The sequence below is a fragment of the Pseudovirgaria hyperparasitica genome, assembly GCF_010093815.1.
Source record: "Pseudovirgaria hyperparasitica strain CBS 121739 unplaced genomic scaffold EJ05scaffold_11, whole genome shotgun sequence".
NCBI classification, from domain to species: domain Eukaryota; kingdom Fungi; phylum Ascomycota; class Dothideomycetes; order Acrospermales; family Acrospermaceae; genus Pseudovirgaria; species Pseudovirgaria hyperparasitica.
Window position 1 is genome coordinate 1,232,619 of NW_022985559.1, and position 20,987 is coordinate 1,253,605.

Below are 20,987 nucleotides of genomic sequence, written 5' to 3' on the forward strand. Positions count from 1 at the left end.
ATCTGGTGCGGGGCCCATACGTCCACTTACTATCTGATCCACGAGAGCGGACGTGTTAGTAGTGGTGGTGGTGGTGAGAAAGTGTTATATAGTTCTTGGATTCTATTTGAGGCCTTGGGGGTCTGCTGGGTATGTTTGCTGGGTATGTATATATGTGTGACTGCCCATGCATCTCGGTCTATCCATACCGTGCACTAATTACCGTCATGCCTTCCCAAAGCAGATCTACAAACCACATATTAAAACAGGCAGTCACACATCCAACCAGCCAGGCAAGCACGACCCAGACACCTACCCAATCCTCCTCCTCCATCACCACCATTCACAACACCCTTATTACCTAATACCCCAACGCACCTACCCGTCCATCCATCCCACGCCTTCCCAATACTATAACTAGTCCTATATAAAACTATCCCCATACATCCTCCTTTCGCACATCTGCATGAATTCCTCGGAAGAAAGACTACGGTCTGCATGCCAGAATTGGCAATGTGTACATAAGCTACAATAGCCAATGCATGCTGTGTGTGTGTGTGTGTCTCTCTCTTACAAGCAGATTCGCAGATGGGCGTTTGAGACACGTTCAACTCACGGAATGGTGGTGGTGGTTTTTCTTAGTGATGATGATGTATAGCGATGGATTGTAATGGTGATGACGGTGATAATAATGTCCATCAAACATATTATATCCAAGCATCCCCATCTCCATCCTATCCATCCATCTACACCCCCCTACCCCCTACCGCCCCATCATCGCCCTCCCAATCTCACTCCGCCACCCCTCCGCCCGCTCAAACCCATTCGAACACGTCGAGTAGTCCCTCAAAGCCTGATACACCTCCTCCCGACTGCCCAGCACAAACGGGCCATACTGAACCACCTCCTGGTCGAGCGGCACGCCCGCGACAAGAATGAAATGCCCCGTCTCCGCCGCATCACCCGGCACCTCCGCAAGCACCGTGTCGCCGCGCTGCTCAAACACGACGTTATGGTGCTGCGGCACCGTCTGCTGCCCACCGCCCTGTCCATCCCCTCCCGCGCCACCAAACACCGTCGTCCCCGCAATCGTATACGCAAACGCATTCCACCCCACCGGCAACGCCTGCACGATCCTCCCGCCCGGCCGAATCCTCACATCCAACAGCCAAACCGGCGTATACGCCAACTCCCTCACCGAATCCACGCCATGCGACCGGCCCGAAATCACCCTTACCTCCACCCTCCCCGCATCAACCACCACCCGCGGAATCTCCCCTGCGCGCAGGTCCCGATACCGCGGCTCGCACATCTTCAACCGCCGCGGCAGGTCAACCCACAGCTGCAAGCCCACATTCACATTCACATTCGCACTGCCGCTGCCAATACCATCCGCACTCTCCGTCTGCCGCGGCATCTCCGCATGCACAACCCCCCTCCCCGCCGTCATAAACTGCAAATCGCCCGTCTCGATAGTACCCCTATTCCCCGCAAAATCCTCGTGGTCGACGGCGCCAGCGAGCAGATACGTGATCGTCTCCTGGCCGCGGTGCGGGTGGTCGGGGAAGCCGGCGCCCGGGGAGATGGAGAAGTGGTCGAGCATGAGGAAGGGGGAGAGGCGGCGGAGCTTAGGCGAGCCGATGGAGCGGCGGACGCGGGCGCCGGCGCCTTCGGATTGTTCGGTTGCGAGGAAGGAGAGGGCGATTTTGCGGGGGGTGGTTTCGTGGGGGGGGTTGGTGAGGGAGGGGGAGGCGGGGGGGATGGTGGGGAGGTTGGGGAAGGGGGGTGGTGGGCTCATGGTTGAGGAGGTGGATTGATGGGTTGTGGGCTTTGGGATTGGGTGCTTTGAGGGCTGGGGTTTGGTTGGTGAGGAGTGGGCGTAGTCTGTGGGTTATTGTAGAGGCCGTGGTGATGTCTGGTATGGGTAGCTTTGCTTGGTAGAGATCGAGCGAGCTGCGATGATGATGACTGTTGAAAATGCAGAAACGAGAAGCCTCATCCGGGCAATGGTGGGTACTCATAGATGGGCGTTGAAGAACGAGAAGATGGTGGAAGCTTCATGGTTTGATGCCAAAGGGTTTGAAAGACGTTATCAATGATACTTGCCGGCGCCGGAGTGTGGAGACGAGGCTAGTTCAGCGATGACAATTGCTGATCAATAGGTTTGGAGGGGAAATGGAGATGCATTTGCTGCCTTGATGCCTGGTTAGTCAGACACAAGAACGTTCCGACTGTGGCGCAGATCATTCCCGTGAAAAAGCCTTCATTCGTCTTTGTTATATGCTATCATACTTCTCAGACTGACACCCATCATCCCCATATGCGCCGCCCAGCCGGGAATACGTGACCTACTCCACCAATCCCACCATCAGCAGTCGCCTCTGTCGTAGCAATCCCGATTCCGCACAGCCCTGACAACAAACACAATAACTACTGCAGCGCAACCCCCGATGACGACAAAGCAGCAGAGCAAAGCAATCGCAACCTTCCAGGGACTCCAGTCTCGTAACTTTGGTGTGATTTGATAGAAGCGGCCAGAGCCCTTTTCGGCCGGAATAAACACTGGTCCGGTATATGTCGGTGGGATTTGATTCTCGTTCTGCATCGTGTTGACTCGTCTCGGCATGTCTGGTAACGTGTATGGGCGGTTGAAAGATCGGAGACCTCTTCAAGATAGTTGTCAATACGATTTTATGGGTGACGTTTCTGTCGTGTTGTATCCGAAGTCGTGTTATGCGGAGGTTGGGTAGTGTAATGGTATAGCGAACAGCTCAAAATCAACACAAAGCGTCCCAGATGTAACGGCAGAAACTTTGTGAGGCAGTCTACCAAGGGCGGCTTTACATATCATACCAACATCAAAGAGTGCAAGCTACAAGGCTCTGGCCCCCACTCACTGTTGAAAGGTCAGTGGTGCTCCGCTATTGGCTTGCGAGGCGCAGCAGCTTTGTTTTGGGGGCCTTTCTCTTAAAGCATGAACTTGAATGAATCTGCAGAGGTCCGAGCGTAAGCTTGCGCCTGATCAGATCTTCATGAATGATACAAAGAGGAAAGCATTCCATTCCTGCGAGTGGACTCTCAAATGGTAGATGAAGAACCAACTTACGAGTATGCAGCATACTACGTGGGGATAGCGCCTTCGCAGACGAAGATATAATTTTTGTCTTCTTATAACATCAGGTTGCGCGCCCACACTGGCAAACCTTCTTCATCTTGAATGCATCGCCAATAACTGCCAGTGCCACGATACTCAAAATCAGTAGTCAAGCTCGATCTTGCTCTCAGTCGTCTGGTCAAGCTCACGGGCGATGCGACGTGGTGTTGGTTCGGCCCTGTCCAACGCCCTCTGCGCCTTCTCCTCTGTCTCAGCTTCCCTGCGATGCTTGTGCCGCTGCCTCGCCTGCTTGCGCTTCAGCCTTTTCGAGACTGTCTTCTGAAAGATGTTCGTTGATCGCTGACCATCGGCATCGCGACCATACGAGGAGGGCGTCGAGATCGGGGTCACTGCAGCCGCACCGGCCGAGATATCTTCATCACTGTTTTCCAATTGATTGTCTGTCCTCGTCTCTGTCTGAAGGCTTGTTTCTTGCTCAGCATCGAGCTGATCCGTCGTCTCACGTGACTCTGCACTTGGAATGGAATCATGATGAGACGAAGCCGCATCCTTGTGCTTAGCAACGAGCATTTCGGCCGCCTTGCGTTTCTGCTCTACACGGTTCGCATTCCGCCTTTTGTTCCGCTCGTAGTTCTTTTGCCTCTTGGCAAGGATCTGCTTGACTTCTGAGCTTCTGAAAATGGCGATTTGTTCATCTGTGAGTGTGCGTTTCACGCCGTCGTCGTAATAGCCCAGTCCATCGTCGTCGTCATCATAGCGGTATTCATCATTCCATTGCTCGTAGAAGAATGATTCCGGCAGAGATGCCGATGGGAAATGCACGAGTCCAAACTGCCTGAGATCGTCCTGCCAAATCTTAGCAAGTCAACCTACCTGGAGCTGCAGTCGACGTACTTCAGTCACCGTGGGAATATTGAACGTAAGGGACATGGCGGAGATATAGACCTAAATCACCTCCGCTGCCCTCCTAACGCTCTATTCTCAGGATGTTTCGAATACTGTAATTATGGCGTGGTTGGTTCTAAGAAAGGAAAGGCGACGAATCGACGCACATAACAAGCGCCTACACCAAAAGAAACGCGTTTTAGTCCGTAACGGGTTAGCGCGTAACCTCAAGTGCCGCGTGGGTCAGTCCATGATGACGTCGGACGTTCCACCTCACGACTCCAGCCTGGAAGCATCAATGCAAAACACAGAAGACAACCCGCTGTAGCCATGAAACACATACAGCAGCTCCTTCCACTCACCCTCCTGTGCTTTACCCTCACCGCCACAGCGCGATACCCACCTCCCTCCGCGCGACACAAGACCCTCGAGAACCCCGCCATCAAACCCAACCAGCAATTCCTCCATCCTCCTCAAGCCGCAATGCCACCCAGCGACATCGCGGCCGGCGTATACATCTCCGACGTCATCGGCAAGACGCAAGATATCGCCATCTTCAGCTCGCTCACTCGCGACATCGACAGCGTATCGGGGCGGCTAGAAGACTCGTCGCAAAACGCCACCGTCCTAGCACCCAGCAACAGCGTGATGAGGAGTCTGCCACGAAAGCCATGGGAGAACCCTGGCGATTATGGAACCTACGGCTCCGATGCGTATAGTGGGCAGAGTGGCGAGGACAGAGCGCAGGCAAACTTGAGGAAATTCGTGGAGGCACATGTGGTGCCTGTGAGTCCGTGGACCGAGGGCGAGAAAGTGAAGACGTTGGCTGGGAATGAGATCTGGTGGGAGGTTAGGGATGGGAAGAAGATTGTAAGTGCTTGATAGCTACTCTACAGGAATGCTGGCTAACGAGCCTCTAGATCAACCCCGGAAGCGTCGAGGTTTCCAGTATTGCTGATAAGGTTGGTAATGGGGAAGTCTGGATCCTCAATGGAGTTGTCAATTACCAATGACCGCTCAACCCTTTTTTACGTTCACGATTGCATTATAGAAGGGCGTTTGTCAGGGGGACTATTGATATCACCGTAAGACAACCCGGGCTGTTGTTGGTAAGCACGGCATGTGTAGGCAGTGTTGCGGCTTCTATAGCCATGACCAATTACCACTGTTACAAGGAATGCTAAGATTCTAGCACAGCGACTACACAGATGTTCTCGTATATAGACTTCTCATTATCTAATGGCACAGAAGACAGCCAATCATGTAAGACCATTCTACTTCCAGACCTGGCCTCCTGCTCTGAGTAATGCGCAGCGCACCATTCCGCCCGCCGATCACACAAACATCCATACATTGACAGATATGTAATCTGGAGCATATGGTCTCTCGTATAATAAATAGATGGTGCCAAACACAGCACGAAGCAGGGAACCCCACCTCTCCTCACCTCGGCTCGTCTCAACTCCCCATGACCAATACCTGATATCAACATGGTAGACGTATCAATGGCAATCGACCTCCAACGACCCGACAGCACCACCACCGCCAACATGACAACAACAGTACCAAACACCCTAACCTTCACCCAAGAATTGGAGAACAGCGCCATATGCATGACCTGCGGCACGCAATACGCCATCCCCCTCTCATCAGCCCCAAAGACATGCAGAATCTGCGCCGTACGTAGAACAAAAACACCAGTCTCTCAAACCACCACATATCAATCAAACATGTAACAATACCCACAGGACCCAAGACAATTCATCCCCGGCAACGGCCAAACCTGGTCCAGCTACGCGCAAGAGCGCAACAAGCACGAGAACCACTTCACCCAAGACCCGCACGACAAGCGGGATCTGGTTCATCAACACCGTGCCAAAGGCATGCATGCCCTCCTTTCAAAAAACCCCATCAGCACCGCACCTGTAGCTCTAGACACAACAACAACAAACAATCTAACAACCACCCCAGCTCGGCATCAGCCAGCGCGCAATCCTCATCCGAACCCCACACGGCAACATCCTCTGGGACCTCCTCGCATGGATCGACTCAAAAACCAAAACCTGGGTCCGTCGTTCCCCTTCTCCCCCTCTTCCAAACTCTAACCCCAAACCCCAAGATAACATCCCAAGGCACCCTCACAGCAATCATAATCTCACACCCACACTTCTACACCACCCACGCGCTCTGCTCCACGCTCTTCCCACACGTCCCCATCCACACGCACGCCCGCGACACCGCATGGCTCAACTACCCCACAACCCAGCCCTCTCGCCGCTCACAAGCCCGTCTCACACGATCCTGCCGGGACTCGTAACAGCCGTTTGCGCGGGCAGGCGGGCATTTTCCCGGCTCTCTGGTTCTGCACCTGGCGTCTGATTCGTCGCGCAGGGCGACTCTAGGCGGACTGGAAGCCTCGCCGGCAGAAGGATCAGATGGCTCGGCGGAGGCGGTGGGAACGCTGTTCGTTGCAGATACCTGACGACGGTGCCGTCAGCGCATACGCCGGCTTTGCATCGGGTGCCTGGTACGCCGACGTATGCGTTCATGTGGAGTATTCCGAACATGCAGCCGCTGGCGCCGGAGGCGATATTTGGGATCTGGGAGGCGCTGAGCGGGCTGGACTTTGGGGCTACGTATGGCGCGCGTTCACGGGGCAGGATGTGCGGGATGTCGAGTTGAAGAGGAGGGTGCTGGAGAGCATGCAGGGACAAGTGAGACGGAGCGGGTGGGAAGAGGCTCAGGCGGACATCTTGAGGGTCAGGATGTGAGAGAATGGGATGGATGATGCATACATATGTGGGCTCCAAGGAGAATGCAACTCCATCGAATCTGATGACAAGGGGGCACACTATCGTGAATGATCACCATGCTCAGAAACATAATAATGAATCGATTTGTTTGCTCTTGCATTACAGACGCCGTATCAGACCAATTGAAACTATACCTAGCATACTCGTGCGGCCGACCCCATCTGACCAAAATAGACGAAGACTCATCCCATCGCTTGGCGAGGTAAACATTCGCGAAACGTCCATCCCCGGCTGGGTGTCATACGATTTTGTACAGGGCAACATATATGAAAACTTTAGCATGATGGGCCCAAACTAGACCACCTTCTTCAAAAGAGCAGTATATCCACCATCAGTTGAGTCGAAAGTGGGTATTACCGACGTATAAGATGCAAACCTCGTGCAAATGAAAGGAACCAGGACCTTTCTAGTGATCAAGCAGTGCCTGCTGGAACCTCGGTCGACTCTTTGACTGTCTTTTCTGGCTCGTCTTCATTTGCTTCTTCCGCTGCCGCATCAGACATGATAACATCTTTTGTTTCATCAGCTTCAGGCTCCTCCTTGGGAGGGACAGATTCCTCCTTATCGTTAGGTGCTGTCGATTCTTCCTTGTGGCCATTGGTGAAAGCAGGCGGCGCCGCTGTCACTGGTGTCTCGCTTGCACTCTCGAGAGTCTTGTTCCAAATATCCATCAGGGCAGTGGATCTCTTGACGAAGTTGTACTCTTCATCCTTTGGAGGAACTGGCGAAAGCTTGGTGATGCCTCTCAGCACTTTGTGAATCTTGGTCGCTTTGATGATCTCGGCTTCCAAATCCTCGTGTTGTTCCAACTGCTTCAGATGACTGTCCATTGCATCCATATCTTCGGCTTTGGGTGCAGTATCCTTGTTCAAGAAACCCTTTTGTAAGCGATGACGAAGATACAGGACTGTCTTCTGCGTCTTTGCCTGCCTCTCAGGCCCGGTCAATTCCACCGCCGCAGGCGACGCGGTGGCTTCAGCCTTGGCCTTCTTCTCCTTCGGCTTCTTTGACTTTGGCTTCACAGCCGAGTCCGCGGCAGGGGTCTTGGGCCCATTAACCTTCAGCTTCTTAGGGGTCTTTGCCGCCTGATTACGACGTTAGTGTTGTCTGCCGCTTCAAGAGATATACATACTTTATCGTCCACATCGTCGCCGTCCTTCTTCCTCTTCTTATTCTTTTTGCTAGAGTCACCGGCAGCGTCTTCCATCTCTACGTCGTCGTCATCAGCCTTGGCACTCTTCCGACGCGCAGCTTGCTCCTTTTTAGCTGCCTTTTCTGCAGCGCGAGCCTCTTTTTCCTCTATATCCTGCTGAATGGCTACCTCGTGCTCAGAAAGCATTGTTTTGAACCATGATAAATCATGCTCCTCTGCGGCAATGCCGTAGGCGTCCCAGAGGCTTTGAGACTTCTTGCCTTTATCCTCGGTACTGTAGATACGCTTTACCTCTTCGACGTCAAGAGGTCGTAGATCAGTGTTGACTAGCCAGGCACTGAGACGAATTCATCAGTAACAAGATCGCTGTGTAGGTATGCTAGAGAGTAGGCATGGCCTAAGATGGTGACAACTCACAATTCGTTGGTACCAAGGAACATGACAGGGTAGCGACGGTCTCGCGCGTTTTTTTGGCCTTCGTGGAAATCTTCGCGATAAGATCCATCGGGTCGGGCAGCGCTGACAGGCCGCTTCGAAAGCAGACTTTCAGGTAGCATTTCCTCATCGCAGATGATGGCGGGCCACGGGGCGTGACCCTTGAATATGGCAAACCATAGGTCGCCCGGCTTCGCGTTCAGATGCAAGACAGGAGGGGCCTTCTTTTTGCTTGCCGGTGTCTTCTTGCCTTTGTGCTCAGGAACGCCAGAGGAGCCTTTTCGCTTGCCATTCTTAGGAGCTGGCGTGCTTACCGGGGCTGTATCTAGTCAGTGACCACTCAGGCTGAGCGCGTATAACGCGTCGCAATTGCTTGGACAGAGCGCGCATTACCGGGTGTAGCCGATCCGGTATCAGCATTATCTTGAGTTACGTCCTGCTTGGTAGCAGTGCCATTGGTATCACCGGTGGTGGCTACTTCTGCGACAATTAGATTTGTCGAAACTATGCTGCGCTGATTCGCAAGACCCACCTTCAGCGACACCAGCATCTTCCTTCGACTCAATTGCCTCAGTCGTTGTTGTAGTATCGGCAGCAGGGGCGCTCGCAGTTGTGTCTAGGTCAGCAGAACGCGTTGCCGTCTCCTCTGGCTTGGCGTCTGCGACAGGTGATTGTGCAGGTGCGTCGTCGGACATTGTAAGGTGAGGGCGACAACGTGTGAGAACGTTGGGAAGATGTGCGGGTCGCTGATATGAGAGCCGACGCGTGTGGGATCGAGCGCGACGCGAAGGTTACGTGTAGAGACGTAAAAGAAGGTGGACTTGACGTGGAACGATGGTTGGGATGAAGTTGTCGATGAGAGGTGATGCGGGTGATGGATGGACGGAAGAACGGGGTGAGGTTGGTGTAGGAGGTTGAGAGAAAGCAAAGAACCACCTTAAGATTTGAACGCCGGCAGCAAGAGCTCGGTGGTGGGGATCACGTGATTTGGTACGTCGGGTTGTTGATGCGCCACGCCAGTCCTCGGCTCGAGAAACGGCGGACCAGGCAAACAGACGAGTTTGCAGAGGCGATTGCTCTCGTATGGACGCAGTGAGATACGGACTCAACAATCTGGTCTTGCAATCCGGATGCTCATTGTTCTGCTGGGGAGGAATTTGCGTGCGTGGTCCAGGTGGTGTGTCCCGCTCGATCGGGGATCGCGCAACATCAGCAGCGCATTCGGCCGCCACCGCCCCGGGGCATCCAGCTCCTCATCGAAACCTGAACAAGCCCCTCATTCCTCGTCGCGATCAGTGCGTCTCATTCGAACAGACGACGACAAGGGTTTTGCGTTGTCGTCGTGTCGCATCATCTCTGCGAAACAAACCATCCCAAGCTCGAGGGCTTCTCTACGTCCTCTACTGCTGGCTTCTGAGCGACAATGTCATCTAGCCGAGTCGTTCGCTGTAAACCAGAACCACATTCTCCAGTTCCAGGCTCTTAGCTCGTAGCTGAGGAGCTTTACAGGTTCATACGTGCTCTGAGCTTTTCGAATCGAAACTGTAACGTGTAAATATTGGCGAGATCGCAATGATTCTAATCACTCAGTAAATAACTTCAGGTGCAACTTGGATTACTGATGAACTATCACATCACCCGAGACGAGCAACGTCTATTTCGGTCGAGATAATTCGATTGAGAAGATGATCAAGCGTGCCTGCGTGTGTTAGTTGCAGTACTAGCGTAGGCTCAGAATTACTTACTAGCTACATTAACATACTGGTCCTGGACCCTATTAACGTCTCGCCTCAAGACAGTCATCGTCCTAGCACCCTGACGCCCTTGACGCCCTTCAATATGCGCGGAAACTGCTTGAGTATCTCGAGCAGGTCCAGCATCATATACACCTGCCGAGATAGGGCTATATCCGAAGGCAAGGTTATGGCACAGGAAGGATCGCCGACCATGTAATATCATAACTCAGCGAGATGTCCACTTTTAAGGTTTCTAGAATAGATACTCAAGTACGCCACCAGAGATGAATCTTCTCTAGCATAAGACGTGGACCGTTGGATCCAGTCACGCCACAGTTGCGTAAGACACTTCACCAGAGGTACGAGATCACACCGAATCATCAATATAGTCCTGCCCTTGACCTTGTATACATTGACCTTGTATATACAAGGTCGTCAGAGATTCACTAGTCGCGTTGTCGTGGGTGTAGATCAATGGTATCTTTAGCGGACCACGCCGAAGCACTTTCGCCATGTCAAGCTATGTGTTTATTTCCCATGCTCTTTCTGACGTCTTAAGCATATAGCATCACTCTTCCCCTGTCGAGTATGGGTTGCAAGCAGTGAGAACTTCGGGGATTGGCCGAATTGTCATGCCACCTGTACCCATCGCGATGTTGCCGTGAGCGGTCCTGTTCGAACGAATACGAAGGATGTCCAGAACATTATGTCCCAGTATATACACTTGGCTCTTGTAAATTGTGGACTGGAAAGAGGCCCTGGAAGTCTGTGTTTGTAAAGGAGCTGGTTCTCAAGTCCGACGTCAAATCGATAGAGTGAGGTGGACGGCTACGCAATCGGGAGAAATGGCTCTAGAAATAACTCGGTTCATTCCGTAAATCTGGCTTCAAAGGACGTTGGATCTATTCCGATGATGGAAGTACTGTCTGGGCCGCTTCCCTACAGAAAAGTGATGCATGCGTCGCCCGCGGTTGAGGTTCGACGAGCGCCAAGAGATCGTTTAGTCAATCTAATCTGTGAATCACGTGCCATGGCCCTTGAAACAGTATTTCAGTCAATGACTTATAGAAGACCAGAATCTTTGATGCAGCGTTGCTACGAGATCAAAATCAGTACCCAGCGCATAGCCACTCTACTGCAAAACAACCAGCTATGAGCCAATAATGCACAAGTCTTTTATCAACAGAACACGACCAAAACATTAGGCAGGAAGCACTATTCAAAGGTAATGCTCTATACCTCGACAGTAGATACGACGAATCACGGGAATGCATCACGCGGAGAATTGGTTATATTAAGCGTGTATTTCCTACAATACGTGGCGGTGATCTTCGATACCTGGACAGAGAATTGTGTCCAATAACGTCTGGGATATTTCTCAGACTGATGTAAGCAATAACACGATGGACTAAACCGGTGTTTGCCTGGGTGGCAAGTACGTGAGCTATAAGGCTACTCAAGTTAAACCCCGTGGAAGCTGGGAAAGAGTCAGCGGTGATGTAGGATGGAAATTATGGGTCGATACGAAGGTCAGTGCGACAGAAGGGCCAAAGAAAGTAGCTTCAGCTTTGCTCAATCGTTTCATGCCGGGTTTCCTCTCATTGCGGTTTCGTCCTGACTCGCTCGTCTGAGCGCCATAAGCTTTTGTTTTAGAAATTTCTCTCTGAGTTCAGAACTTGTAAGTGTTGTCGTGGACTTGCTCTATGGAGAGGATCAGTAAACCTGGATCACTTCCTATCACAGAGGGGAAAGGAGGTCAAGAGGATGAGTTACGGATATTGGGAATGTGCGCTAGAAATACATGGTGTGGATGGGATACAAGTCATGAAGAGTGTAGCTATGCGGATGCTTTATGGTAAGCTCGGGACTATTCACCCACCTCTTCCGGACTGTCGATGTCCATCTTGTCAGCTGATAGAGTTGTTGATTTTGTCTTCTCCATTGGGGATCTGCGGTCAATTTCAGGAGACACTGTTGGTCGATGTCGCTTCGACATGGGCTCATAACGTTCCACGGAGGGTCTTCTTTTGCGAAGCGCAGGTGACACTTGAGAGTGATTGGGACTTCTGCTTCGGCTTCGCGACGGGCCATGTCTGCGTGCTTCTCTTGTCTTGTCCTTTCGAACATCAGCTCGGAACCTTCTAGAATTGTCATCACTTAGGGAGGGAGATCTCCTGCGTCTGTTCCTATTCTTTGTGCGATTGCGAGATGGCGATCGAGAACGTGAAGACCGCCGGTTTCGTGAGATCGAGCGACTTCTGCGGCGAGGAGCTCGTCGGGGAGATCTGTCACGACTGGAGTATGATCGAGAACGATCTCTTCTTGCTACCTTTCTTCTGGGTGAACGTGAGCGGGATCTAGCGCTTGGGGTCAAGGATCTTCTCTCATCTCGACCACGACTACCGCCGGGCGACTTAGATGTGTGTTTCTGCTTTCTGCGGCTCTGTGGTCTATGGCGGGGTGGGCTCCGAGAACGGGATGTAGAGATGGAGCGAGACACGCTCGGAGATCGTCGTCTCTGCCTTGGGCGTGGTGAAGCCGACCGTGACCGGCCCGAGGACGGTGAGCGAGGGCGGCGTCGAGGATCGAACCGATTTCCTCGGCCAGAAGGAGCATAAGTATCAGCTTCACGGCGCATGAAGCCACGGTCTTGGGAGCCTCTGCGACGTCGAGGAGGAGATCTTGAGAACCTGCGACGATCGAAGTCTCTGCCCGGTCCACCGCGATGACTAGCTCTACCACGACCACGACCTCGCTCGCCGCGTTCTCTTTGCCTAACGGAATCCAGGTCTCGCTCGCGATTGCGATCGTCCTCTCTACGCTTCCGCGTCTCTTCTGCGACTTTCTCTTGGCGGATCTGCAGTGAAACTCAACACGGCTCTCTACAATGTATGGAGGCTAATACTTTTTCCTGAATCATTTCTAGTTTCTTCGCTTCAAGTAGCTCTTTCGGGACGCCCTGGGGACTGCTTTGCGCACTTATGCACATCTGCCACAGCTCTTTGCAGAATGTTGCGACTTCACGATCCAAGAAACCAGTGAGCTGGATCTGTATTTCTTTGATTTTTGGCTGTTGTGAAGTCAGGTTATGTGCTAGAATGCAAAGGCGGTTTTGACCTACGAATGGTGATGGCGTTTTAGTTGGATCCAACAGGTTACAAACAAGCTCGACCAAGACCTCGTCTTCCTGTTTGAGGATGTCCTGAATCTTACCGCCAATCCATCTGTGGTGCTTGTTAGCACATTACACGCGTTACTAGTGACAGAGCACATACTTCTTCATGACATCGAGATTGACCTTGCGCATGTCCACCTTCTCGTCAAACTCAGGCGGGAACTTGGTCCGCTTGAGGAGCTTCTGGTCTACCGTAAGCGCCATGGTGGTCGATTGAAGGTAGGAAGCGAAGAGGTGAGCTTGACAGCAACTTAGCAAGTCGGGCGTGGGTGAGGTGTTCGACCGGGATGATGTCGGTCGCGCCGATTGTTTGTGAGCTAGATTGCGCTTAGCCTTATCAGGAACTAGCGGCTAATTACCACACCCGCAACTATACTTTGGAATTCACTTGCACTCAAGGTACCTTGCAGTTCACTTGCACTCTAGCGGTGAGACTTCGCCGTCAGTGAGATAGACTCAAATCAAGGAAGTCACGAGGAACTCAAAGTATGTCGAGTTATCAATTAGTGTCAAGCCACGTGCAACACAGACAGTAGATGGCGTACATGACCTCCTCATTAGGCTGACTGCGGAGATACGTGCAACTATCTAGCTTCGAGATGGAATGTGGATATTAGAAATTAAAACACACCGCCGGGAGGAGCTGTGGGCAAGCGTAGAAGTAACGATGGTGGTATCTCATCACAGCCGGTAAGAGCTGTGTACATGTCCTGATATCTGCTCAGCCTTCGTGTGCTGTATCGTCTTTCTACAACATCCCAACTCGTGGCTTGTTGACACATCCATCAAGTCTACTTTACAGTTTGCATCTCTATTCATCCGCTGTCCATCGTGCTCGGGGTCATTCTTTGTCACTGAGCCTTCTGCCTTATTCTTCCGAGTCCCTCTTAGCGTTTTCGACCATGTCTGATGTAAAGGTCACTGTTGGCGGTGTCACCATCTTGGTAGACCCCAGCAGTCAGACGTTGCGTACAATCAGTGAGTATCAGGGCCGCGTTGAAATGGTGCCTGCAGTACCACTAACGTATAACCATCAAAGACGTAGATGGGGCCGCTGGTAAGAGATTATCGATAATCCAAACAGCTTCGCAAGGAGTCTAACCCATCGGTAGATGGAACAGATGCTCCTGTCGGGTCTGAAGTCGTCACTGAGCCTGCCAAAGAGGTGATAGAGGATGACCAAGTAATGCTCGAATCGACCAGGGACAAGACCGCCGATACTGTTGAAGAAATCAAGGATGTGACCGGTACCACCGACGAGAAGCCTGTTGACGCATCTAAGGAAGTTGTGGATGAAGTCAAGGAAGTGTTCGAGGCCACGAAAGAGAAGGTTGCGGAGGTCGTTGAAGCAATCAAGGAAAAGATTGAGGATGTCCTTGGAGAGGCGGAAAAGCAGACCCCCAACACCGCAGATGATGTCAAGAACACTGCAGAGAAAGACAAAATTGACACTGGGGCCGTAGCTACCTCTGAAACTGCTGATGAGTTCAAGGATGCAGAGGAGCCACAGTCGGTACGACGATCGTCTGTTTTCAAGGAGGTTGAGACTGGGACCAATCCAGGCAAGTCGCTCCCTCCACTGACGATGCTTTGAGGCGTGTCTTGTATACACCCAAGTGCGGGCTGCCAGGTGTCATTTCTGACGTGTTGGGATGTGACACGCGTTTGAGGATGACATGACTGCTATCTGTTATGGCTGTCCTAGCTGACGTACTACAGAGGGTACCGCAGTGGTCGAGATCTCGGAGATTCCGACTGCGGAAGAGTCTGCGGCTGGTGCTGAGCCAGTCCGAACGCTTGAGACCGTACCGGTCGATGATGCCTCAACTTTGAACGAGGGCGCTCAGAGTGCCATAAACCGCAAGTCCACTTCCGTCACTTTTGACAAATCTGTGTCCGAAGTCACCGTCCCTGTGAAGAAGGCTGGTCGAAAGATCGATAAGGCACGAGCAAAAATACCCAATGGTATCTGGAAGCTTATCCTGGGAAGCTCTCTTGTCGATGTGGTGAAAACAAAGCTTCTTGAGCTTGCTGCGAATCCGGCATCTCCTCCACCGTTGCCTCAAGGCGATGAAGTTGAGAACGTGACTGTAAAATAGGAGCGCGAGAACAACCCACAACCCGCTCGCATTCCCGCGACACACTTCCGAGCTACTTCGTCATTGTATCCCCTATGACTCTTGTCTTTAATGCCTGGTCCTAGGGCCAGCGCGCATCCATAGTCCTAGAACCTACTTTTCGTTCCTAGCCCTGTCACTGCGCAGGTCTATGCTGTTCTCTTGTGTGTCATTATCATGAAGCATAGATCATATGCAGATGCCAATGCGCCCCGAACTATCATTCATATGTATCCAAGACGTAACCTGAAATGTATCCAAGACGTAACCTGAAATGTATCCAAGACGTAACCTGAAATGTATCCAAGACGTAACCTGAAAAATGTGGTCGGCTCATGAGGCTGCCAGACCTCCTCTTGCTTCGTCATCTTTTCTTCGTTCGCCGTGTGTTGTCTCTCTTGGACCTCCGCTCCTGCAGTCTTTGCATATTCGCCTTGGCTCGTATGACTTCATTGTGATCATCTCCTACGCAGATCAGCGCGAGTTTGTGATACTGCTCCCACAGGAGACACGCCGATTCTGCGTCATCTGCACATTTCTCCTGTATCAGTGCCCCTGTGGTCAGCCTGTCAAAATCGTTTATTAGCCAGAAATCACTACGTCTCCCTGCCTGGATGACTTACATATCACCCAACTGGCTCATACTCAGATATCCCTCCACGACTGCGTCCTCCATGACTTCGATCAACTTCGTCTGAATGGAAGGCAAGCGCTCGTCGTCCTTCATTGTCCGGTGATTGGTCTTCAACTCCTGAAAGAAGCCACGAATATCTGCCCAGCGCCCCTTCATCCGATGCCTGCGGCGATCGGAGGCTGACCAAACTGGCGATTTCGGCAACTGTCTAGCAGGTTTCCGACCTCTCGAGGGTGCGCTGGCACCCTTTCCCGGTACTCTCTTGTTGGCCTCCACTACGCCAATGCTCTCACATCCGATGGCATGCACCGCCGCCATCGACCCCGACTCCTCACACAGCTCACACGCACACTCGAAGCCCCACTCCCTCATGTGCTCCCTCCGCTCCTCACTCAGCCTAATCTCACCACCGCCGTAATCGACCGTCACTTCCACGCCCGCCCCCAGATCACACATTGCATGCACCGTCCCGCGTGCAATGCGGTCGTTGAAGGCCGGGAAGCTGTTCGGCCGACACGAGTGATTGATCATGCTGATCTCCGCATACAGAATCTGGCAAACCACCGTATCGTCTTCGTCGTATGCCGCGTCTGCCACGTCTGCCGCGCCCGACCGCTGTCGGTCGTGCTGGTACGCGTTCAGGTTGAACTTGGAGATCACGCCGGGCCAGCCGGCGTGTCCTGCCAGTCTGTCGAGCTGGGCTTTGCGGGGCGCGGGGAGGGCACGGTACCGGGCTTTTATGGCTGCCGTGCGTGCTTTCTGCTTCGTGCTCCCGCTGTATTGGATCAGGGGAGTCTCGGAGAGGAGGCGGGTGCCGGCGCGGATCGGCTTGCGGGTGTAGACGGCACGCCCTTTGGAGGGGTGGGTGCGTTCTTCGAGGAGGTCGTTTATGACACGTGATGGTGGGGATGGAGTGGTGGTAGGGGCGATTATGGGGGTTTCGGGACGGGATAGGGGTCTTGGTGCGGCGGGTTTCTTGGTTATACGGCTGCTCCTGGGGTTGGAGCGCGTGGATGGGGGTTCCATGGGTTGTTGGGGGTGGTGATGGGCGGGGGGGAGATGTGGTGATGATGTTGATTGTGATCGCGTTACTGGTCGGGTTGACAGTGCTGTTTGTGAACGCGTTGTTCGACGGGTGGACAATGTCGGAGATGTAGACTTTGCACGACCTGCGTGCGTAGTCCTTCTCGTAGCTGCCATGTTGATGATGTGTCTTGAAGGAGTCTTTACGAGAGATGAGAGGAGACAATCAAGGTATGCACACGGATCATAAAGATGCAGACAGGAGGTCCAGATGTAGAAGACGTAGAAGTAGGGTGGAGGGAACGTGAATGGCGTCGTCACCCTATTCAGGAAAGTGACAGTGCACACTGTTTGACAGGAAAAATTTTCAGTGATAAGGACCTTGTTTCGGTTTTCTATTGTTCACTATGTCAGTCACCCCTGAGCAACAATATGTTCGGTGCCTTGACAATAGCGAGATTTCCTATTTGCTATAGACTACTAGTACGTGAGATGAATATAGCTATCTGTAATAATACTTCTCGATTTCTATTGTAGACTAGATGGATCGGTGTTTCGAAGCTGGTGGTCAATAGCTGTTTACATCCACGACAGGGGATTCCAAGCACTTCTACAGCAGTCAGGGGTCCAAGAGCTGGTTACGTCTACGACAGAGGTTCTCGAGCACTTTGACAGCAGTTAGGGGTTCAATCGCGCAATCCCATGATCTCTCGTATTCTTTCATAGAAATAATCTATTTCAAAAATTATAATCACTCAAGTAAAACATACATCGTTCAGCGCACTGTCGTGAACCCAACCAGCGAGGGCAGCACCGCCCTGATCTCCTCATGGTAGCGCCCTACACCACCAGCGTAATTGACCTGTTCAAATTTCTTTCCCGGCATTGAGCCGCCCATGTACGTTGATCGCGTCGTGGGCAGCAGCGTCATATTGCTGAGCTCGTTGATATGGTCCTTCCACTTCTTGCTAGCCTCCTGGGTCGCGTCGATATACTTCACCCCTTCGCGCGTGATGAGCTCGATTGTGTCTTTGATCCACCTGCCTTGTATCTCGATGCTTGAGGGCCCATTGCTGATCAGCGTCGGACCGTGTGAACTGTAGAGGTGGAACATGTTTGGGTAGCCGCTTATGGTGGTTCCGAGGTAGGTGTAGGCGCCTTCTTTCCATTCTTCTTGGAGGGTTGATCCATGGATACTAGGGAGAACCTTGGTCAGTATCATACCATATATCACGAAAACCGTCCTTCTCACCTCTTCAGTCCCATGCTAGTCAAGCCGCCAGAGACAATATCAAAGCCTGTAGCAAGCGCAACCACATCGAACTCATGCTCACGACCATCCGTCGTCCTGATCCCCTTCTCAGTAAACTCAGCAATACCAACGCCATTCTTCTCCGAAATATCCACAATCTCGACATTGTCCTTGTCCAGGACTTCGTAGTAGTTCTGCTCGAGACAGGGCCGCTTGACACCAAAGTGATGCGGCGGATCCAGCGGACAAAGCAGATCTCGTTTCGCCGGATCCGTGATGCGAGGGCGCTGCTTCTTGGCCCAGAAATCGTACGAGGCCCGATTGGCTGCCGGGTCGAACAGGTGGTCCTTGAAGTTGGCGAGCCAGAAGTGGAACCCTTTGCGCTCCCAGACTTGCTCGTGGAGGCGCTCCCGCTCCTCGTCGCTGACCTCGAACGTGCTCTTCTCGAGGAAGTCGTAGTGGAAGCCGGCGAAGCAGCGCTCGCGGTAGGCGAAGATTTCGGGATAGAATCGCTTGGACGCGTCTTGCTCGGCGGCGGAAAGGGTGCGCTTGCCCATGGGAAGGGCGAGGTTGGGTGTTCGTTGGAAGACGGACATGTGCTTCACTTGGGACGAGCCCCATTCTTGAGCAATCTGTACGCCGGACGCGCCTGTGCCGATGATGGCGACTCGCTTGTCTGTTACATCGACACCCTCATTAGGCCAGAACGAGGAGTGGTGCATAACCCCCTTGAAGTTCTCCAGGCCTTTGAAGTCAGGTATATATCTCTTTGCGGCAAAGCCTGCGGCGACAATGAAGAACTTTGCCTTGCATGAGCGACCATCAGCAGTCTTGACTGCCCATTTACCTTCCTCGGTATCAAACTCAGCCGATGTCACCACCGTGCGAAAGGCACAGTCTTTGCTCAGGTCAAGTGTTTTGTCAACATGATCAAAGTACGCTTGTAGGTCATGGTAGTCGGGGTAGTTTGTTGGCCAAGTCCACGTCTTCCAAACCTCAGGAATGGAGAGCTCGTATAGGGGCACTTCGGAGTCGACACAGGCCCCTGGATACACATTCCAGCGCCAGGTGCCTCCGAAGCTAGTACCGGCATCGTAGAGGACCGTCTTGAATCCAGCCTTGCGCATCTCGTACAGGAGGTATGTGCCCCCAAAGCCGGCTCCTACGATCAAGACATCTAGATCGAGATTGTCGGCATAGGGTCCATCTGTACGGAGACGAGTACCATATTCGTGAAGATGTCGCTTCAGGGGCGTCTCTCCGTGCTCAGACCCGTTTGTAGCCATGTTTCTTGTGTTTGCGTCAATGGCAAGTGAAGCAAAGAGTTGATGAGCTCTTCGACTTATAATGTGATACAATGAGGGGAAAATGCAAGAGTGACCTTATCGATCCAATCCCCGTCCGCTGTCATGAGTGGAGGGGATGGATGCTTGCCTGCTTACTTGTGATGCGCATGATGAGCTTGGTTCACACTCGCACACATGTATGGTACGCCGCAATTTCCAATTATCCGGAGAGTACGTTTGGTACAAGTAGTCAGCTTGTGTATCTTGGCTTAGACTAAGTATTTGGTCTTTGTCTGCCGTGCTGGTCTAAAGGGGCTTAAGGCAGTAGTTCGCAAGCTTGCAGTCGTTGGCGTGAACAGCGAATATCGCGTAGCCTCGCAGTCACACAAATGCATGTCCACGACGCAACTTTTGCGGGGTCACTGTGAATCCATGAAGTCCGCATCTTGGCATGGTGTTACCAAGTGTAATGCTGCAAGGGTAGCATGTAGACCTGACTCGAGTATTCTGTTCGAGTGAATGGTGTGCAAAGACGAGATCTTAGGGCGTCAAGACGAGATCTTAGGGCGTCAAGACGAGATCTTAGGGCGTCAAGACGAGATCTTAGGGCGTCAAGACGAGATCTTAGGGCGTCAAGACGAGATCTTAGGGCGTCAAGACGAGATCTTAGGGCTCCAAGAACTTGTGGGAGGAATTAGAGGTCTTCTTGATAGACTATCTGAAAAATGGAATGGATGGAAGTATCTTCAATTCGATCTTTCCATGGGACGACTTATGCCATAGGATGACCTATGGACAGCTCGGCGGAGAATGATAATTGCTGCGTGATCCACATCTGTATCTGTTTACCATGCCATGGAGCATCGGGAGAGACGATCGATGCGAGAAGTGAGCTAGTGAGCGATTATCTAGGTTGGTGTGATGAATGGCCTGGTATGTCACACCACACCCCAGTCAGAGAGAGGGGTTTCGTGCAGCCTGTGATAATGAATGAGCTCTTGAGCAAGACATGGAAGTATTCAGACAGGGAGTCTGATCTCTGGCTTCCACTCTGTCGCGTCGATTACTAATGTCGCAAGACTGCAGGTGCTTGGCATCAGGAAGTCGTTATAAGGAGCGACTATCGTCCCCAATTTTATGCACGGCGAAGGTCATCTCAGCAAAACAATTTAATTTTTTGGTTATTTCGTGGGATTGGAATTATGGGGAAGCCTGGATGCATGCGAGTGCTGGGCCAATGAAGGAGGCAGAGAGTGTGTCTGTTACAGAATGACATTCTGATGGGTACACTGGGGCGGAAGTGCATCCTACGTGCTGACTTGTTTCACAAAAGTTGTTGACATGCCGACGACATACATATCATCTAGTGCAGCTTCTTGGCCGT

General features: G+C 52.3%; 9 protein-coding genes across 9 annotated transcripts; 3 read left to right on the forward strand and 6 right to left on the reverse strand.

The window, feature by feature from the left end:
- Positions 1-258: 258 nt before the first annotated feature.
- Positions 259-1,777, reverse strand: EJ05DRAFT_532524 (uncharacterized protein; the record flags this gene model as incomplete). Its single annotated transcript, XM_033749076.1, has 1 exon — positions 259-1,777. One exon carries the CDS (start codon positions 1,775-1,777, stop codon positions 743-745), a length of 1,035 nt encoding a protein of 344 aa, XP_033599128.1. The 3' UTR covers positions 259-742.
- A 1,458-nt stretch (positions 1,778-3,235) lies between these two features.
- Positions 3,236-4,024, reverse strand: EJ05DRAFT_487543 (uncharacterized protein; the record flags this gene model as incomplete). Its single annotated transcript, XM_033745623.1, has 2 exons — positions 3,236-3,940; positions 3,989-4,024. The coding sequence occupies 2 exons, from the start codon at positions 4,022-4,024 to the stop codon at positions 3,236-3,238; spliced, it is 741 nt and encodes a 246-aa protein (XP_033599129.1).
- A 285-nt stretch (positions 4,025-4,309) lies between these two features.
- On the forward strand, positions 4,310-4,992 carry EJ05DRAFT_502173 (uncharacterized protein; the record flags this gene model as incomplete). Its single annotated transcript, XM_033747215.1, has 2 exons — positions 4,310-4,849; positions 4,900-4,992. 2 exons carry the CDS (start codon positions 4,310-4,312, stop codon positions 4,990-4,992), a joined length of 633 nt encoding a protein of 210 aa, XP_033599130.1.
- Positions 4,993-5,469: 477 nt separating this feature from the next.
- On the forward strand, positions 5,470-6,296 carry EJ05DRAFT_502174 (uncharacterized protein; the record flags this gene model as incomplete). The annotated part of the gene is made up of 4 exons (XM_033747216.1): positions 5,470-5,658; positions 5,728-5,904; positions 5,951-6,046; positions 6,099-6,296. 4 exons carry the CDS (start codon positions 5,470-5,472, stop codon positions 6,294-6,296), a joined length of 660 nt encoding a protein of 219 aa, XP_033599131.1.
- A 681-nt stretch (positions 6,297-6,977) lies between these two features.
- On the reverse strand, positions 6,978-9,220 carry EJ05DRAFT_72451 (uncharacterized protein). The gene is made up of 4 exons (XM_033749928.1): positions 8,774-9,220; positions 8,363-8,699; positions 7,925-8,282; positions 6,978-7,877 (listed from the first exon to the last, which is right to left on the reverse strand). The coding sequence occupies exons 1-4, from the start codon at positions 8,928-8,930 to the stop codon at positions 7,206-7,208; spliced, it is 1,524 nt and encodes a 507-aa protein (XP_033599132.1). The 5' UTR covers positions 8,931-9,220; the 3' UTR covers positions 6,978-7,205.
- Positions 9,221-12,869: 3,649 nt separating this feature from the next.
- Positions 12,870-13,660, reverse strand: EJ05DRAFT_72643 (PWI domain-containing protein). Its single transcript, XM_033749931.1, has 3 exons — positions 13,392-13,660; positions 13,238-13,340; positions 12,870-13,186 (listed from the first exon to the last, which is right to left on the reverse strand). The coding sequence occupies exons 1-3, from the start codon at positions 13,493-13,495 to the stop codon at positions 12,986-12,988; spliced, it is 408 nt and encodes a 135-aa protein (XP_033599133.1). The 5' UTR covers positions 13,496-13,660; the 3' UTR covers positions 12,870-12,985.
- Positions 13,661-14,060: 400 nt separating this feature from the next.
- EJ05DRAFT_477782 (uncharacterized protein) lies at positions 14,061-15,483 on the forward strand. Its single transcript, XM_033744314.1, has 4 exons — positions 14,061-14,269; positions 14,331-14,348; positions 14,404-14,853; positions 15,011-15,483. The coding sequence occupies exons 1-4, from the start codon at positions 14,194-14,196 to the stop codon at positions 15,388-15,390; spliced, it is 924 nt and encodes a 307-aa protein (XP_033599134.1). The 5' UTR covers positions 14,061-14,193; the 3' UTR covers positions 15,391-15,483.
- On the reverse strand, positions 15,309-17,282 carry EJ05DRAFT_518144 (SET domain-containing protein). The gene is made up of 2 exons (XM_033748693.1): positions 16,032-17,282; positions 15,309-15,974 (listed from the first exon to the last, which is right to left on the reverse strand). The coding sequence occupies exons 1-2, from the start codon at positions 17,240-17,242 to the stop codon at positions 15,773-15,775; spliced, it is 1,413 nt and encodes a 470-aa protein (XP_033599135.1). The 5' UTR covers positions 17,243-17,282; the 3' UTR covers positions 15,309-15,772.
- Positions 17,283-17,840: 558 nt separating this feature from the next.
- On the reverse strand, positions 17,841-19,603 carry EJ05DRAFT_441513 (cyclohexanone monooxygenase; the record flags this gene model as incomplete). Its single annotated transcript, XM_033741993.1, has 2 exons — positions 17,841-18,261; positions 18,318-19,603. The coding sequence occupies 2 exons, from the start codon at positions 19,601-19,603 to the stop codon at positions 17,841-17,843; spliced, it is 1,707 nt and encodes a 568-aa protein (XP_033599136.1).
- Positions 19,604-20,987: the final 1,384 nt, after the last annotated feature.